The following is a 20,008-nucleotide window of genomic DNA, read 5'->3' as shown; positions in this document are numbered from 1 at the left end:
TGGTGAAAGGACATGCCTTTTTTTTTTTTTTTTTTTTTTTTTGGTTTTTCGAGACAGGGTTTCTCTGTGTAGCCCTGGCTGTCCTGGCACTCACTTTGTAGACCAGGCTGGCCTCGAACTCAGAAATCCGCCTGCCTCTGCCTCCCGAGTGCTGGGATTAAAGGCGTGCGCCACCACGCCCGGCTTAGGACATGCCTTTTTTAAAAAAAAAAAAAAAAAAGAAAATGCATACACTCTATCTGTTATGTCTTGGCTGTGGGTGTTTGGTTTTGCACTAATCCAAGTAGGGACTCACTGTGTTTAGTTATACCTGAAACTATAAACATATGAAGAGAGTCTAAATAAAGACTAGAAAGAGATATTTATCCGAGTTGGGAGGTTGTAGCATGCTTGGTTTATTGGTTTTCCTTTCTAAATGCCTGAGTTTGTAGCTACAGGCATTCCTCCTGACTGGAGTACCACCTATTGATAGGGTTACCAACTACCAAGCACACAGGCTATCTGTAAACAGCAATGTTGTCACTGGGGGCTCTAGTTCACAGGGTCACTACCTCAGCCATTCAGGTGACTTTCCTGCATTTCAAGTGATTTGTTCTGTAATGAATGTGAAGGGCACAGACAGGTTGTTCTCCAAACAGCTAAGTGAGGTTGGCATGGTTTGCGGCCTGTTCCTAGGGCCACAATATGACAGGAAATAGTTCAGATCATGTATTGCTCTGAAGCTGAGGAGCCAGCCAGCTCAGAAGTGTAGCAGGCTGCATTGTAGCCTGCGTCTTTTTTTTTTGGGGGGGGGCAGGGTTTCTCTGTGTGGCTCTGGCTGTCCTGGAACTCACTTTGTAGACCAGGCTGGCCTGGAACTCAGAAATCTGCCTACCTCTGCCTCCCGAGTGCTAGGATTCAAGGCGTGTGCCACCACGGTGCGCCACACGGTTTGTAGCCTGCTTCTTGGCACCACGGAGGAAAGCTGCAGGGTCCCAGAGTCCCCTGAAAACGGAGCTGCTGCTTACTAATGCTTAGTTCTCCTGAATGAGCCACAGGCCATTCTCTCAAAAGTCAAAACGGGTGATGCTTAATCCTTGTCCACACGTAGGGGTAAGATTAGTCTGCAGAGCCCCTGGCTCCAAAGGAGGAACTGCCAAGAAGTAAAGCTGCCTGACAAGGTTCCAACAGTTGTTCTCATGCTGTGTGCCTGTGTCCAGACTTGTAGCACTGCTACAGTAAAGCCAGACTGAAATGCGGGATGTTTCTCTCCCCAGTTCTGGTCAAGAGAGTAGACGAATCCATTTTCTTTGCACAATTCTCTCTCTCTCTCTCTCTCTCTCTCTCTCTCTCTCTCTCTCTCTCCTCTCTCTCTCTCCTCTCTCTCTCTCTCTCTCTCTCTCTCTCTCTCTCTCTCTCCTCTCTCTCTCTCTCTCTCTCTTTCTCTCTGTTTTTTTTTTTTTGTGTTTTGTTTTGTTTTGTTTTTTGAGACAGGGTTTCTCTGTGTAGCCCTGGCTGTCCTGGAACTCTGTAGACCAGGCTGGCCTCAAATCCAGATCCACAGATCCACCTTTCAGATCTGTTATTCACTTTAAAAAAAAAAAAAAAAGGCTGGCAAAATGGCTCAGTGGTTAAGAGCACTGATTGCTCTTCCAAAGGTTCTGAGTTCAAATCCCAGCAACCACATGGTGGCTCACAACCATCTGTAATGAGATCTGACGCCCTGGTGCATCTGAAGACAGCTACCAGTGTACTTATTTATAATAATAAATAAATCTTTAAAAAAAAAAAGCAGGGCAGTGGTGATGCATGCCTTTAATCCCAGCACTCAGGAGATAGAGGCAAGGCAGATCTCTTTGAGTTCAAGGCCAGCCAGGACTGCAAAGTGAAACCCTGTTTCAAAACACACACACACACATGCCCTTGCCATAGTTCCAATTCTAGACTATTGTATAATCCACCTTCCCCATAGGCCATTGTAAATTCCTGTGTATGGGAGTGACTTGGCTATTGTTCTAAGTATACTTCGTAGACTGGCCCTAAGATTTCTAGCTCTATTCCAGTAAACTGTAAAGCCTGATTTCTTTTACTGTCTCTCTGTCAACACTGGAGGCTTTTCTTCTGAATGGTAACATTCTTTCAAGAATTCAAGGCCAAGATTGGCTCAACAATTTCCTAGGACATTGGAACACTGGTGGAGGTTAATCGAACTTAGCTATATGTCAAAATCAATCCTAGGAGGCACTTACAATAAAACAATATTGAAGGAAAGCACACAGATCCGTTCACCAACTAACGCAAGGACAGGTTTGGAACATTTGTTTTACAGGGTCCCAAGGCTCCAGGAGACTAAGTTTCCGTGAAACATTTTTTTTTGGGGAGGGGGGGTTCTGAGACAAGGTTTCTCTGTGTAGCCCTGGCTGTCCTGGAACTCACTCTGTAGACCAGGCTGGCCTTGAACTCAGAAATTGACCTACCTCTGCCTCCACAGTGCTGGGATTAAAGACGTGTGCCACCACGCCCGGTTTTCTGACAGGAAAGTTTGAATTCCCTACTAACTAGAGAGATGGTTGATTCTTTTGTCTTTCTTTGGGTTTTGGGGGGAAAAAGGTTGTTTGTTTGTTTGTTTTTCCAGAAATGCTGTAATTAATGCTAATATTTGCTGAAGAAAACTCAAACTGTACTGTGTCTTTGTCCAACCTCTCGGGGAATTTACTTTTGGAGGTTAAAGAGATCTCTGTGCTACAGAGCTAGATCTCCTAATGGAGACCTGAACATTTTCCGTCATCAGGAGGTGGCTTGGAAACATATATGTCCTGTTACCCACTGTATTGTGTGTGTGTGTGTGTGTGTGTGTGTGGTGTTTGGGTAAAGCATCGGACTGTTGACTTGAGATTATAGTTATAGCTGGAGAGATGGCTCAGAGGTTAAGAGCACCACTGGCTGTTCTTCCAGAGGTCCTGAGTTCAATTCCCAGCAACCACATGATGGCTCATAACTCTCTACAGTGAGGGTGCAGGCATATACGATGTATACATAATAAATCTTTAAAAAAAAGAGAGATTATAGTTACAAAACAATGCATGCATATTTTTTTTCATTTTCTTTTTACTTGATCTTGCCAATCAATTCAAATTCCAAAACTGTAAATAAAGCATAGTTAGGCTCTTAGAAATTGCACTGGGAGACAGCAGCTCAGGTTGCTCTGAATTGGTGTTCTGCAGGGTAGTAGAATGGAGGGAACTAAAGCGATGCTCTCCTGGAACAAAGGAAGCATAAAGATTTAATCCAGGGAGCCTATGCATAGTCATATAAGGGTTAGCCCTCTCCTAAGAATGTTCAATTAGAGAGTACATTCCTGAGCGTGCGCAGTACAAGGTCACAGTGTACACTTTTGAGGAGTTGATGTGACAAACAGGAATATCTCTTTGCATGCTCAGCTTGAACCAAAAAAAAAAAAAATTTCCTGAAAATGAAAGAATTCTTTGAAGGTATACTAAGCATGAGGTCACCACTGAATCTGTCTGGCTCAGTGGGTGATTATGCCAATTCCTTTGTAATTATATCTAATATTCAGAAAGAACAGGGGCTTTGCTGGGCATGGTAGCTCACACCTTTAATCCCAGCACTTGGGAGGCAGAGGCAGGCAGATTTCTGAGTTCGAGGCCAGCCTGGTCTACAAAGTGAGTTCCAGGACAGCCAAGGCTATACAGAGAAACCCTGTCTCAAAAAACAAAAAACAAACAAACAAAAAAGAACAGGGCTTCATAACAGGCTCGTGCTCAAAGCACTTGGGTGCTGGAGTGATGAGAGACCAAGTGTTTGCTGTTCATCTGCATTAAGTCACTTGCTACCATCTGTAATTCCAGGTCCCTGGTTCCTGCACTCTTCTGGCACCCATGGACACCCAGACAGATGCAGACACACAGAAATACAAAATAGAATGAAAAATAGAATGTATACATGTAGTAAAATGTCTATGAAACAGAAATCCATGTAATCCAGCTATTTTGGCTACCTCGTCTTTTTGTCTACTCTCTTCACCCTCCTGGCCTCTGGGTATGGCTCCCCCTGCCACACATACTCCAGTAGAGTCTGTGTGACAAGCCCAAAGTTTGGCTGCAGTCCTGAGGCATCAAGTTTCACGGAAACTTGTCTCCTGGAAAGTTTCTGGCGTCTCATAAACGGAGAAGCTCCAGATTCATCCTTTCGGTAGTCAGTGAATGGTCCTGCGTGCTTTCCTTTAGTATTGTTTTATTAAAGGATCCCCAAGGAATGATTTGACAAATAGCTAGTTAGACTGAACTTTGCTTCCTGGCCTTTCACTGATGTCCAGGTGTTCTAGGCAGTCAGTCCTTCAGCCCACCCTGGGCTTGGAATTTAGTAAGAATGTTACTTATTCAGATGAATTGCCTCCAGTATTGAAAGAGAGATAGTGAAAGAAATCAGGCATTACTATCTACTAAATAGAGTTAGAAATTTCAGGGCAAGCTTAACAAAGAAAGCTTAGAATTGTTATTATAGTAATTTATGGCAGACGACATTACTTAATAGAAGTACCCCCACAAAATCTTTTAGAATAACAGCTGAGGCACTCCCATATGTGGGAATTTACAATGGTTTGGGAAGAAGAATGGGCTGTGGTTTAAGGAGTATTGCATTATTCATGAGAAGGTTAGCTAGAGCAGAACTCCCTAGCATATACTTTCACTAGCCCAGAGGCATAGTTAGGTATTTACTAAGAGCTGGCTGGTGGTGGGCTAAACAATAAATCAGAGTTAGAACTATAGCTTGGTCCTGAAAGCCCTTGCCCCGGGAGCATAAAGCCCTCACACCTGGCTTCTAAGAACATAGCTGACTTTAGATAGGGCTGACTTTGTTTGAGTTGTTACATTGCCTGGTTCCTGCCAGTCTGCATTCTTCTGTTTTGTATAAAGAGTCTTTAAACATCGGGTAACCTCAATGTACCTTGGTGGATGAGTCACCTAACTTCCTTATTTTCTTCTGTAATGTAAGTCTAATGCTCACTTTGAGAAATTACATTCAGATCCGGCACTCCCTTGTGTCAGTGTCTGTTTGTCATTTTTGCTGACCCCTTGCCCACCTGAGTAGTGGGATGAGGGACCGACTGAGTCTAATCTCCTCTCTCCTCACATGGCTCAGGGTCATGTCCACTCTGGACTCCCCCAGATGTTCCTGCCTCTGGCTGTGCTCTCTCCCTTTTATATACAATAAGCTTTCTCCTCCACCGTACCTGTACCTTAGGAGCAGACGGGTCCCTTTCTTTTTATTTCCTTTGTTTTTTTTTTTTTTTTCATTCACTTTGGACATAGTATAATGATCATGTGACTCCAAAAGCCTTCAGATGGGAGATGAAAAAACTCAAATCAAGGGGCAGCACACACATACACAGACACACACACATACATGGCACACACATATACACATACACCACATACACACATACACAGGCACACACACATACATGGCACACACATATACACATACATTACACACATACACACATGGCACACACATATACACATATACCACACACATACACACACACACACACACACGACACAGATACATAGACATATATACATATACCACACACACACACACAAATAGCACATACACAGCATAGACATTTACACATACATGCACAAACCACAAACATACACACACTCAGGGCACAGACACACACACATACACACGCATGGGAATGTGCATACACACTCTCTCCTTCCTCATATCTCCCTCTTTGCCACTTTCCCCTCACACCCGCTCGCTCAGTAGTGCAGATACAATAGGCCCTCTATCCTCCTTGAAACACTTCCTTTATCACCAGTGATGCCATCCTTCACTTAGTTCTGCCAACCTCCCTCTCTCTATGCTAGTGTTTCCTTGTTACTAGAATTTAAAGGCCTAGGCTCTCCGACAGTTGAAGAACATGTTAGGGCAAGGAGAATTGACAGAAAAAAAAAAAAATCAGGCTTATTCAGTAGCTGGCATTCTTTTTTTTTTTTCGAGACAGGGTTTCTCTCTCTCTCTCTTTTTTTTTTCCCCTGAGACAGGGTTTCTCTGTGTAGCCCTGGCTGTCCTGGAACTCACTCTGTAGACCAGGCTGGCCTTGAACTCAGAAATCTGCCAGCTTCTGCCTCCCAAGTGCTGGGATCAAAGGCATGCACCACCACTACCCTGCTAGTAGCTGGCATTCTTGAGAAGTCAGGATGTGCTTTCTCCTCAAGACTCTTATCATTAAGGTTCAGGGACCCAAAGGGACTTTTGGTAAGGAAAAGCCTTTGGTATAGCTTTTGGGGGTTGGTAGTGAGACTGTTGTTGGGTAGGCTCTTTCTCATCAGAAATGCATCCTCTGGCCCCGCCTCCTGGTCGCGCCCTGGCCTTCGGTGACCTTCAGCCACACTTCCCGGCCCTGCCTCTCAGTCTCTAGCCCAGCCCTTTATGGGCTGTGACAACTTCTGGCCCCGCCCCCACCCCTGTAACCTGGCGGGGGGCGGAGCTGAAGAACAAACGGGGCGCGCTGGCCAGCGAGCGGAAGTCGCCCGGGTGGGGCACAGTGGGATAAGCTTGCAAAGCCCTTTCCGGTGGCTCTCTTGTTGGGATCCACCACGCGCCGGGGCAGGTGAGTAGGCGCAGTCGCTTTTCTTGTTTTCAGGGCAAGGGGCACTTGGCTCTTACTCCCCAAAAGGATGGAAGGCGTGGGCGGCTCGGTGCTGTTGTGAATGCCTAAGCCGAAGACGTGATCCCAGCGGAGTTGAATAGCCGAGCATCCCAGCTCCTCTAGCCTGCTCCCGGGCTCCCGTGTTAAGCCTGAGCAAGGCTGCTTCCCTCCAGGCCTGGGGCTGGGTGCAACCTCCCTCGTTCCTCGTGAGTAATCACTTTCTGGGACTATCTCTCCTCTCATTTCTGCATCTGAATGACCTGGAGTCGGTCACGCTTGCGGACTCAGAAGGCACCTCAGGATTTGCTCTTCTGTATCTGAGACCGCGATTTCCCATTGGTTGTCCAAATGCTGGGGTCTGAGAGAGGAATTCTTTTCTAGTGTTCATTGCTAATTGGCCAGTCTAGCCAGTGGCCAGATACCTGGGCCAAAAGCTACCTGGAAAGACAGCTTCCTCTCTCCCATTTTGACCTGACGGTGGGTGTTTGTGTGTGCCAGGAGGGGCCCAAGGGCTTTGGTTTAGCAGAAGGGGACTTCTTGAATCCTTTTGTTGTCGTCATCCTTGTGACTTAGGGCAGCTGTAGCTTGTTCTGGAATTTAGTCCTTCCCTTCTCTCCTTTGGTTCACACACTGGCTCACTTGGCCCCATTTTCAGATCCTGAAGTGCGTTTCCTACCTCAGCCACCAGCTTGGCCTAGAGTTTAAACTTTACCAGAGTTTCTCATTTAAACACTATACTAGTCCCCCGTACTTCAGCACTGTTGTTGATGTGATTTTATGTGTGGCCATTTGTCTTTTCTACTAGATGTCCCATGAACTCTCCCTCGTTGTTCAGTTGAATGTGTGGCCTATGGCAGCCATTTATTCATTCATTCATTCATTTATTTTTGGTTTATTGAGACAGGATTTCTCTGAGTAGCATTAACTGTCCTGGAACTCATTCTGTAGACTAGGCTGGCTTTGAACTCAGAGACTAAAGGTGTGTTCCACACACACACACACACCTGCTGCAGCTGTACATCATGGCTCAAGCCCTTACTCCCACACAACCCAGACAAGAAGGCTCAGGAGCTGATATTCAAATATCAGCCTTTGCCCAGTCTGGTGTGTCTGTGCATCTGGCTTGGGTGGTAAAGAAGCAGTGGGGTACAGAGCCCCTCCAGTCACCCTGGGAATTGGGGAGCTTCCTCCCCTCTGACCTCTGATCTCGTTATGATTTCTTACAGGTGTCTGACTCAGGACAAGCGGATCCCACCCTCCAGATCTCATGGTAGGGAGCCTGGCTGCTGCCTGTATTCCCTCTCCACTCCTGTCAAGCCCCCACATCCTACCCTTTCCACTGGGCCTGATCACATACCTAGCTTTGACCCTCACTGTGGCTCTGGCCAGGCTCAGTCCCTGAGGGGGTGAATAAATGTCCACCCAGACCGGAGTTTAGCTGTGTCTGTTCAGTGGGGAGGGGCGTAAGGTCACTCCTTTGGATTAAGTCCCTTCTTTTCTCATAAGGTTTAAGAGCCAAAAGGAACCAGTCCTGTTGGAGGTATTATAGGGCTGTAGTAGTAGAGCTGGGATGTTAGTGTGTGTTCTTACAGGAGGCGGTGACCTTTGGCGACGTGGCTGTGCACTTCTCTCGAGAGGAGTGGCAGTGTCTGGATTCTGGTCAGAGGGCCCTCTACAGGGAGGTGATGCTGGAGAACCACAGCAGCGTGGCAGGACTGGGTGAGGCTCCCCCCTGGGAGGTCTGCTTCAAACACCGTGCACTTGTCAGAGATGGGGGTGTGGGTGCTAACTGCTTGGGCCTTGGGGGCTAAACCTTGAATCTGAGTTTGCCAGGCTAGCTCCAGGCTTTACACACATCACCTAGGTGATGGAGCCCTAGGTAAGTGGACTTCTGGGAACCAGTCAGACCTGTTTCTCCCACGCTGTTAAATTATCAGGTGAGAACTGGAACCCACACTTGAAGTAGTAGCTTAAACAAAACAACAACCAAGAAAGAAAGAAAGAAAGAGAAAGAGAGAGAGAAAGAAGGAAGGAAAGAAAGGAAGGAAGGAAAGAAGGAAGGAAGGAAGGAAGGAAGGAAGGAAGGAAGGAAGGAAGGAAGGAAGGAAAAAGATCCTTGTTAGTGTGAGGAATCTCCAGGGAAACCTGTTCTGGAACCAGTGACCTCTGTCAATGCTTTCAGTCTGCCTTGCCATCAGACTTGACTCCTGTTCTTGCTGTCTTCCCTGCAAGCTGCTCTAGCACAGGCAGCTTTGTATTTTGTTTCACCTTTGTGGTAGAATGGAATGTCTTACTTGCTGGCTGCTGTGCCGCCTTCAGAGCTGATCCCACATGATGGTGGTACCTACAACAAGAGAGTGTCCTGGGTTCTTGAGGATGCCTGGGCTAGTGGATCAGGAGAGGGGAGGTAGGGGTACCTCTCTCAGGTACCTCTCTCAGCATTAGAGCAGGCCTGTAACCATTCATCCAATCCAGCCTGGCAAAATCCAGTTTTGTGAGGTTTTGTCAGTAGGGTGTATTAAGAGCTGGAGGACATGCCGGTCAATGGTAGAGCCTCACATAGAAAGCTCCGTCAGTGCCTAGCATCACAGAGAGCATAAAGGAAGCAAGCAAACAAACCAAACAGGCTAGGCATGGTGTGCATGCCTTTAATCCCAGCTGGAGGCAGATGCAGGCCAGTCTATGAGTTCAACAGCCTGATCTACAACTTCAAGATAACCAGGGCCTAATAGAAATACTGTTTTGAAAACAACATCCGCCGGGCCTGGTGGTGCACTCCTGAGGCAGAGGCAGGCTGATTTCTGAGTTCGAGGCCAGCCTGATCTACAAAGTGAGTTCCAGGACAGCCAGGGCTATACAGAGAAACCCTGTCTCGAAAAACCAAAAAAAAGAAAAAACAACAACATCAAAACAAAAACCAAAACAACAACAACAAAGAAAGTAAAACAACTTAAGATCCTTTTGTTTGTTTGTTTGTTTGTTTGTTTGTCTGGTTTTTGAGGATTTGGGTGTCCTTCCTGTCCTGTCCTGTCCCTGGTTGTTACTGTGTGAGTTCTAGAATCATGTCTCTGTGCAGCTCCTTTGCTTTCTTCTTCAGTGGTTGCTGTAACTAATTGACTTGTGGTGTTTAGGTGTTTAGCATATCTTGTGTTAGATTTCACTAATGACCTGTTGTAAATATAGCACCTGAAATATACACCTTAGAATTTTTATATATTTTTTATTTTACACACACACACACACACATATACACACACACACATACATACATACATACATACATACATACACACTTTATTTTTCCGTTTTTTGGGGAGGGGTTTTCAGGACAGGGTTTCTCTGTATAGCCCTGGCTGCCCTGGAATTGACTCTGTATGTAGCCCAGGCAGTCTTCAAACTCAGAAATCTGCCTGCCTCTGCCTCCCAAGTGCTGGGATTAAAGGTGTGCGCCACCATGCCCGCCTTTTTTTTTTTTTTTTTTTTTTTAAAGGAAAAGATTTATTTATTTATTACTGTAGCTATCTTCAGACACACCAGAAGAGGGTATCTGATCCCATTACAGATGATTGTGAGCCACCATGTGATTGCTGGGAATTGAACTCAGGACATCTGGAAGAGCAGTCAGTGCTCTTAACTGCTGAGCCATCTCTCCAGCCCCCCTCTTAGAATTTTAACATAGGGTACTACTAATGATAGCACCAACAACTTATACTTACTCCATACTTTGCAAGAGCCATCTTAAATGCACATCTGGTTTAACCCATGTCACTCTAATAAGCAAAACACATGGAGGGTGTTCTGTTTGCTCTATCATTCCACAGACAACCAGGAAGGGTAATGATTTTCTTCTTTGAGATTTTACCTTCTGTGAGGTCAATGCCTGCTATGAACCACCCCAGTCGGGTATGAGGGTCCCTGGAATGAGGGTCCTTGAAGGTAGGTGGGTAAGGATTTAGTGGTGACAAACAGAAACAAACACAGAGGCTATTTGAATCTGAGTGTACTCTGCAGCTCTCAAGCAGGGAATTTTATACATTAAAAAAAAAAAAAAAAAACACGTTACATCTCTTAGAAACTATATCCAATGAAACAATCACAGATACCAACAAAAATCATTTGGCACAGTAAAGCACAAAAATCATCCAAGCATTACAACTCTGACACCATGTATTCAGTGAATCACAAACAGAACAGGTGACATCACTATAAATCATCGAAACATAACAATTCTAAAAGATGTGTTAAGTGGGGGCTGTCAAATGCTAGTGGCATATTTCCAGGAGCAGGTTAATCTGTAACGGTCATTGCGCTTAACCTCTGAACTAACTTGCCAGCCCCATGGTCAGTTATTATTTAACATCTAATGCCTGATTTTTTATAATCATCAATGTATAAATTTAAACTATTTTAATTTTTTCTAATTAAGGCTTTCTTTACTATATACCAAAATCCACCTCCGATGACACACGTGTAGCCATATGAAATTTTTTTTTTTGTTTGTTTTGTTTTTTGTTTTTTGAGACAGGGTTTCTCTGTATAGCCCTGGCTGTCCTGGAACTCACTCTGTAGACCAGGCTGGCCTCGAACTCAGAAATCCACCTGCCTCTGCCTCCCAAGTGCTGGGATTAAAGGCGTGCGCCACCACGCCCGGCTTGCCATATGAAATTTTATTGTTGGGAAAATTTTTATCATAATAGTTTTATAAATGATTTAGAAAGTAAAGCATTGGTTTCCCTGGGGATAAGGTCATGTTAGTGGCCCCATCTCTAGGGATGGTTTCTTATCCATTATTCTTGTATAAGATCTTGGCCTAGGCTACCAGGAACATGTAAATAAGAAAAGGAATCAGAGAAAACAGAGCAGAGAGATTGCCCTGAGAACTGCGGCTTCTCCAGTGAAGAGTTTCACAGCTGGTTCCAGGAGGCCTTCCCCCTTTTGAGGTCAATCGCTTCAGTCTGTGGAACTTGTCACACAGATCCTACTGGAGGTGGTGTGGCAAATGCCTAAGCTTTCTTGCCTAGTATTTAACAGCCATGTCTTTTGTGTGGCTTGCAGTGACAGACCATACCTCTTTGTCTGTATTACATTGTATGTATATACAGTTACTCTGTACCTGTGAGTGGGACTGCAGTGGTTCCAGAAACTCCAGTTTCTTTCTTTCTTTTTCTTTTTCTCTTTCTTTTTCTTTTCTTATTTATTTATTTGGTTTTTTTTCGAGACAGGGTTTCTCTGTGTAGCCCTGGCTGTCCTGGAACTCACTCTGTAGACCAGGCTGGCCTTGAACTCAGAAATCCGCCTGCCTCTGCCTCCCGAGTGCTGGGATTAAAGGTGTGGGCCACCACGCCCAGCTACTGAGTTTCATAAGGAGCTCTGTTGGTCTTTCCCTGCAGTTTCTGCTTCTATAATAAACGAGTTTCAACACCAAGTGGCTGAGCATTTTGTTCTTTTTGAGACACCAGTCTCACTCTGCTGCCCAGTCTTGACCTTGCCCTCATTTGCATTTTCTCAGTGTTTGATCGTCTGCTCAGCTTCTGTGCTTTACTGAGTTAGTTACTTTCTGCCCACTAGAGTATTCAGATTTTGTCCTTTTTATTTTTTGAGACAGGGTTTCAATATGTAGACCAGGCTGGCCAAACACCAACAGAAATATACTTGCCTCTGCCTCCCGAGGGCTGGGGATTAAAGGCGTGTGCCATGCCTGGTTAGGTATGTATTTATTTATCTAATGTGTGTGAGTACACTGTCACTTTCTTCAGACACACCACAAGAGGTTATGAGCATCTCTGCAGCCCCTAGATTTTTTAATTCATTTATTTATTTATTTAAAAGATTTATTTATTTATATGTAAGTACACTGAAGCTGTCTTCAGACACACCAGAAGAGGGCATCAGATCTTGTTACAAATGGTTGTGAGCCACCATATGGTTGTTGGGATTTGAACTCCGGACCTTCAGAAGAGCAGTCAGTGCTCTTTCCCGTTGAGCCATTTCTCCAGCCCTAATTTATTATTTTTTTTTATCAGCATATAAACAAGAAGTAAGACCCTAGCCGGGCGTGGTGGCGCACGCCTTTAATCCCAGCACTCGGGAGGCAGAGGCAGGCGGATTTCTGAGTTCGAGGCCAGCCTGGTCTACAAAGTGAGTTCCAGGACAGCCAGGGCTACACAGAGAAACCCTGTCTCGAAAAACCAAAAAAAAAAAAAAAAAAAAAAAAGAAGTAAGACCCTGTCTCAAATTAACTTTTTATGTCTCAAATTGTCTTTTTATGATGACCTTAGTGGGCTCTGCTAAAGGACTTTCATCATCTTTTCACAGATTTCCCCCTTGGTTTACTTTTTGTTGTTTTTTTGTTTGTTTGTTTTCTTCCCAAGCACAGTTTCTCTGTGTAGCCTTAGCTGTCCTCTGTAAACCAGGCTGTCCTTGAGCTGAGAAACCCACCTGCCCATGCCTCCCAAGGTGGTCTGAATCCAAAGCTGACCTCTGTGTACCTTTGACTCACACCATAGCTCAGAATGACTTGAACTAAGTACACTGTTGCTGACTTCAGACACACCAGAAGAGGACATCAGATCTCATTACGGGTGATTGTGAGCCACCATGTGGTTGCTGGGATTTGAACTCAGGACCTTCGGAAGAGCAGTCAGTGCTCTTACCCACTGAGCCATCTCATTAGCCTTCTTTGTTCTTCTTATTGATATAGATTTGTGGTTTTGTATTCAGAGCTTCTTCAGTTTGATGGGACTTTTTAGTTAGTTTGAGACAGGGTCTTACTATGCAACCCTCTCCTGGAAATCACTATGTAGACTGCTTTGAAATCACAGAGAATCCTCTCCCTCCATCACACAGGGATAAGGGATGAAAGGCATGTGCCACCATGCCTGGCTTCTTGTTTATAGTAAATGTATTTTTTTTTTTTTTTTTTTGGTTTTTTCGAGACAGGGTTTCTCTGTGTAGCCCTGGCTGTCCTGGCACTCACTTTGTAGACCAGGCTGGCCTCCAACTCAGAAATCTGCCTGCCTCTGCCTCCCAAGTGCTGGGATTAAAGGCGTGCGCCACCACGCCCGGCTGTAAATGTATTTTAAAATGTAAAATTTTATCTTTATCTACTGCTATAGCTAGCTACATTGTATAGATTTTGACTCATAATAAAAGTAGTCACTGCCTGGCTGAGGTGGCGCACGCCACTAATCCCAGCCCTTGGGAGGCAGAGGCAGGCGGATTGCTGAGTTTGAGGCCAGCCTGGTCTACAGAGTGAGTTCTAGACAGCCAGGGCTACACAGAGAAACCCTATCTTGAAAAACCAAAAAGAAAAGAAAAAAAGTAGTTATCACTTAATGATTCATTGTTTATTTTCCAAATAGCTTGATCGCCTCTGAATTGCCCTTTTGTGGTTACTGCCCTCTGAGCTATGCTGTCTTGTCGTATGATCTTTGATGGGTCCACAACTTCTGGCCTGGCTTGACCCAAGGATGTTTGTTTCCTGATGAATGTGGGCCCCTGTCTGTATGTAAAGCTTGAGCCTGGCGGTGTACGGTGTGTTTAACCTTTTGATATTGTGACATATCCTTTCCAAGGTTCCCATTCAAGAGCCTTACAATTGAATTACCAAAACAAAACAAAAAGACAACTCACTTGTTAAATAAGTTCATGGTTTTGTGTTGGGCCACATTCCTAACTGTCTTTGTCTGCCTGTGGCTTGTAGGATGCAGGTTAGACATGCCTGCTGGGTCTTGTACCCTTGGCTGCCTCTCTTACCATGTTGTGAGAAGCCTGCCGGAATCTTCAAGTTTAGGGCTCTGTGAACCTTTCTGGTTTTTTCAGTGTGTATGGGTGTTTTGCCTGGATGTATGTCTGTGTGTCTGCTGAAACTGGAGTTATGGACAGTTGAGAGTTGCCATGCCGGCGTTGGGAAGTGTCTACTGGGAGAGGGATGAGTGCTCTTATCCCTGCTTCGTTGATCCCTGATTGGGTTGTGCCTTCTCCACTTTTAAGAACTGGCCAAAAAGGGAGTTTGGGACCACTACTTGTAATGTGAATCTGCTTCATTCATTTCATTACTATTTTGTTTGCTGTTTGTTTGTTTGTTTTGCTTTGTTGTTTATGAGACAGGGTTTCTCTGTATAGCCTTGGCTGTCCTGGAACTCTGTAGACCAGTCTGTCCTTGCCTCCTGAGTGTTGAGATGAAAGGCATGACCACCCGGCTATGTTGTGTATCTTGGCTACTCCTACCTCTTGGAGTTTCCTTGCCTTTTGAACTGGGGGAAGAGAACACATGGCTTTGCAGAGCATGGTGCTAGCCTGGGCCTAAGCTTCCTTGCTCTGTTTGCACCCCAAGTAGATGCAGCCTGTTCTGTGATGATAGTGCTCCCTGAAGGTTATGGAAGTCTGGCTGCCCCTTTCTGTCTAGTCAAGAAGCTGGAGAAAAGGGACTCCTGTATATCCAGTGTCTTATCCCTCATCACCGTCCCTAGGTGTATATATAGGCTCTACATATGTATCCAGCAGCTCCTGTCCTTCATGGCTGGAAACTAGGAGGGTGGCTGACTCCAGGACATAGTTCCAGCATCTCCTTCTCTCACACAGCAGGATTCCTGGTCTTTAAGCCGGAACTGATCTCCCGGCTGGAGCAAGGACAAGAGCCGTGGGTCCTTGATCTACAGGGAGCAGAGGGGGCAGAGGCACCAAGGATTTGCCAGACAGGTGAGGCCCAGGCCTTGTCACGGAGATGGTCTGAATAAGAAGGAGCTGAGGTGAGGTCTTTGAGACAGTGGGAGACGGGGGGGGGGGGGGGGGGTGGGGGTGGTGGGGGGGAGGATTGGTGAGTCCTGTCACCAGGCTGGGCATCTGAGGGACATGGCAGAGGAGGCCAGCCCTAGAGAGAACCACAGACAGGTGTGTGGCCACCTCTGGGAAGGCTGTCCCACAAAAAGACAAGGACACAAAACACTGGTCCATTGGGCAGCTATGCGTCATGTACTTAATGGTCATAGAGAAATCTGGCCTGTGGGATCGGGACAGCCAGGTAGCCTGTGTGGATTTGGAGAGTTTAGAAGGGAAGTAGATGTCATGAAGGCCTCTTGGGGGTTCTGGGCACTAAGACCCTTGCATGAACTTGCCCCAGGGAAGAAGTCAGTGTGAACTATTGGGTATAGCCATTCTAACTTTATTGTGGCACATGGTAAAACATTCTGATTGGTCTGGAGAGATGGCTCAGCGGGTAAGCGCACTGACTGCTCTTCCAAAGGTCCTGAGTTCAAATCCCAGCAACCACATGATGGCTCACAACCACCCATAATGAGATCTGACACCCTCTTCTGGTGCATCTGATGTCAGCTATAGTGAACTTATGTATAATAATAAATAAATCTTTAAAAAAAAATTCTGGCCAGGCGGTGGTGGTGCACGCCTTTAATTCCAGCACTGGGGAGGCAGAGGCAGGCGGATTTCTGAGTTCGAGGCCAGCCTGGTCTACAAAGTGAGTTCCAGGACAGCCAGAGCTATACTGAGAAACCCTGTCTCGAAAAAACAAAAATTCTGATTAAAAACTGCTTAGGAGTTTAGTTCTGTTTAGTTCTGTTCACATTTCTAGGTAGTAAGCTGTCAATGTGGGAAGTCAGCGTAGAAGATGACGCACAAACAGTGGAGGAACACTGTCACTCTGTTACTGTCTAGCCGGGGTTGAGCTTGCTTGCTTATACAGCCCAGACGCAGGTGCCCAGTATTGACGCTGCCCATTTCCATAATCAGTCGTCAATCAAGACAGTCTCACAGACTGATCTGGAGTTGCTGAGGTTTCCTCTCCAGGTAACCCTCAATGGTGCCAGTCTGTCAGTAAAAACTAACCGTCACACCTATAGCAGCAAGGTTTGCCTGGTGTGGGTTTGCGGTTTGGGTCCATCTCAGAGAAGCCTGCCTTGGAGGACAGCCACGGACAGGTTGAGCACCCTCTTCTGCTCTGGGCCATCCTGCTAAGACATACCACCTCTTTCTTCTTCAGCCTCGATCTCATTCCTGTATTTTGGTCACACCCCCTTTTGTCCTTACTTGTCAGATAGCATGCTTGGGAGGCGGGGGGGCGGGGTGGGGGCTCTGACGAATTCTAGACTGACATTCTATCCTCTGCTTGCTCCCTCCTAGCTCATTTTGCATACTGTAGAGTATTCCTCGGTGCCCGATAGGGTGGGCCCTTTTAGGACATGATGTGCTCAGCACTCTGTCCTGTAGGCATAAGCATATCAACGCTGTCCAGTGAGCTAAATTGTGAGGATTTCCCTTTGTATCTCCTTGCTATACTTTGCACTTGGGGTGTTATAGTGCCAAGACTTCCCCACGTCCCTGGCCGGCTCTGCCCTTTTGCAGACCTCAGATGTAAGGAACATTTTTTTTTACTTTGTGTTTATTTCAGACTCCGCTATTAGAACTGATCGCAAGCAGACCTGTGAGTACACAAACCTCCTCCAAAGGCAGATTCCTGGCTTTGGAGACAATTTGGATTCTAAGGTCAGGTCAGAGAATTGCCCAAGAAACCTTGGGCTAAGCGTGAGTGGCTCACTTTTCCAGAAGCACCGTTTGAATAGTGAGGCCATGATGCCCAAGAACTCCACAAAGGATGCTGTCCAAGAACGTAAGGAGCTGCAGGCTACTGATGTGGGTTATCAACCTGATGGCCAGAGAGACCACCTGAGCTCAAAACTGATTCAGCGTCAAAGCGTTCCTACCGGAGAGAATCGTTACCCATGTGAAGAGTGTGGCAAAGCTTTCAGGTGGCGCTCTCGCCTGAATCAGCACAAACTGAGCCACACTGGAGAGAAATCTTATCAGTGCAATAAGTGTACAAAAGTCTTCGCTTCTAGCTCACGACTGATTCGCCATCAGAGAGCTCACACCGGAGAAAAGCCGTTTAAATGTGACCAATGTGGGAAGCGCTTCGTCCTGGCCTCCGTACTCATTCAGCATCAGAGAATCCACACCGGAGAGAGACCATTTAAATGTGCTGAGTGTGGGAAAGGTTTCCACCTGAGCGCAAAGCTGGTTCAGCATCAAAGAATTCATACTGGAGAGAAGCCTTACCGATGTGAGGAGTGTGGGAAAACCTTTGGTCAGAGCTCAAGCCTTGTCCATCATCAGAGAATCCACACCGGAGAAAGGCCTTTCATTTGTCAAGAGTGTGGGAAAGCCTTCTGCCAGCGCTCACAGCTCAGCAGACACCGAAGGACGCACACTGGAGAGAGGCCCTACTCCTGCCAGGAGTGTGGCAAGGCCTTCTGCCAGAGAGCAACTCTAGCCCAGCATCAGAGGATGATGCACACCGGGGAGAAATCTCAAATGCCGAGAGCCTCGGAGAGCCCAAGCCTTACTGCCTGTCAGGGAAATACCACTGAAGAGAAGCCATTTAAGTGTGAGCAGTGTGGCAAAGCTTTCAGGTGGCTCTCTCGCCTGAATCAGCACCAGGTGGTCCATTCTGGAGAGAAACCATATCAGTGCAACAAGTGCCCGAAAGCCTTTGGCTGCACCTCACGACTCATTCGCCACCAGAGAACTCACACCGGAGAAAAGCCCTTTAAGTGTGACGAGTGTGGCAAGCGCTTCGTCCAGAGCTCACACCTTATTCAGCATCAGCGAATCCACACGGGAGAGAAGCCTTATGTGTGTGATGACTGTGGGAGAGCTTTTACCCAGAGTTCCAGCCTCATTTACCACCAGAGGATCCATAAGGGAGAGAAGCCATATAAATGCAGCCAGTGTGGCAAAGCCTTCAGCATGAGCACACAGCTCACCAGCCATCAGAGGACTCACACCGGGGAGAGACCCTATACGTGTAACGAGTGTGGGAAGACCTTCCGTCAAAACTCAACCCTTTTCCAACACCAGATAATTCATGTTAGAGTAAAGCCCTATGAGTGTAATGAGTGTGGAAAGGCCTTTAGCCGGAGCTCCTATCTTATTGAACACCAGAGAATACACACTAGAGCCCAGGGGGGCCATGAATTTGGGGACACCCCTGAAAGTCCCACCCTTTTGAACCATAAAAAAGTGCACACTGTAAAAAAGTTGTACCAGTGTGATGACTGCGATAAGGTCTTCAGGTGGCGTTCGTACCTGATTATCCACCAGCGGATTCACACGGGAGAGAGGCCTTATAAATGTAATGCCTGTGGCAAGGCTTTCCATCAGATCGCGAAGCTCACTCAGCACCAAAAACTTCACGTGAGATAAATCGTTTCCCTAAATGTCTTGGTTACTTCTCTCTTGGCTGTGATGGCACCATGACCAAGGCAGCTTAGACAAGAGCTCACGTGGGGCTTAGAGGGGAGCGTGAGTTTCAGAGAGTGTTCACGGCAGTCTTGGCAGGGTGGCAGGCAGGCAGGCAGGCAGGCCTCGTGAGACAGCCAGTTACTAGGCAGAGAGATCTGACTGGAAATGGCGAGAGGTTTTAAAAAACCTCAAAGCTGGCCTCCCAGTTACACACCTCCTCTAAAGAGGCCACACCTCCTAATAATTAATTGCCAAACAGTTCCACCAACTGAGGACCATGTTGGAACATAGGAGCCCCTGGGAGTTGTTCTCATCCAAACCACCACACTAAAAATATGTAACTATGAATAAGCCAGAAGCCTTATTTAATTTGGGTAATTTATGCTATCAGAGACTTGAGGGAAGATTCGGATTTGTTCTTAAAGAATAGTCTACTTAAGAAATGTTTTATTTGTTTCTGTGATATTTTACCATTTACCCATGAAATAAAAGTGTGTGTCACACTGAAGGTGTAGCCTGTACTTTGAACTCAAAGTGAATCTCTCTCCTACAAATAAGGAAATAGGCTTCAGGAAAGCCTTGTGAGCCCTAGAAACAGCTTAAACTCGTCTACAGTCTTACGCTTCCTCTCCACACTATCCATTTTCCATTTCTTTCTTTCTTTTCTTTTAAAAAGATTTATTTATATATATCTTTTTGTCTGCATGTATGCCTACAAGTCAGAAGAGGGCACCAGATCCCACTACAGATGATTGTGAGCCACCATGTGGTTGCTGGGATTTGAACTCAGGACCTTGGGAAGAGCAGTCAGTGTTCTTATCTCCTCTGGAAGAGCAGTCAGTGTTCTTACCTCTTCAGCCCCTGTTTTCCATTTCTTTCTGCCCTACCTTTTGCTTTTCTGTTTTTTCCATTGTAGTGCCCCATAAGAGTGATTAGTAATAGCCATGCCACACTATGCTGTCTTGAGAGTTCCTCCAACCAAATGAATTATGTAAGGAGTGTTTAAAATATTCATTTTATGTATATGAACGTTTTGCTTGCACTTATGTCTCTACCCTGTGCCTGTGGAGGTTAGGAGAGGGCACTGGA

At 46.0% G+C, this 20,008-nt stretch overlaps 1 protein-coding gene across 5 annotated transcripts; it reads left to right on the top strand.

The window, feature by feature from the left end:
- Positions 1–6,497: 6,497 nt before the first annotated feature.
- On the top strand, positions 6,498–19,631 carry Znf7 (zinc finger protein 7). 5 transcript variants are annotated; one of them, XM_029469386.2, is made up of 5 exons: positions 6,498–6,625; positions 7,891–7,934; positions 8,257–8,383; positions 15,251–15,364; positions 17,070–19,629. In XM_029469386.2, the coding sequence occupies exons 2-5, from the start codon at positions 7,932–7,934 to the stop codon at positions 18,878–18,880; spliced, it is 2,055 nt and encodes a 684-aa protein (XP_029325246.1). In that variant the 5' UTR covers positions 6,498–6,625; positions 7,891–7,931; the 3' UTR covers positions 18,881–19,629. The 5 variants fall into 5 exon arrangements, with proteins under 5 accessions (XP_029325246.1, XP_029325244.1, XP_029325245.1 ...); XM_029469384.2 differs by having other exon boundaries at positions 15,248–15,364; positions 17,070–19,628; XM_029469385.2 differs by having other exon boundaries at positions 6,611–6,870; positions 15,248–15,364; positions 17,070–19,628.
- The last annotated feature ends 377 nt before the right edge of the window (positions 19,632–20,008 follow it).

Source organism: Mus caroli, unplaced genomic scaffold (genome assembly GCF_978045245.1).
Source record: "Mus caroli unplaced genomic scaffold, Mus_caroli_1 scaffold_16, whole genome shotgun sequence".
Taxonomy (NCBI): domain Eukaryota; kingdom Metazoa; phylum Chordata; class Mammalia; order Rodentia; family Muridae; genus Mus; species Mus caroli.
This window is presented reverse-complemented; position numbering and strand designations above follow the sequence as displayed.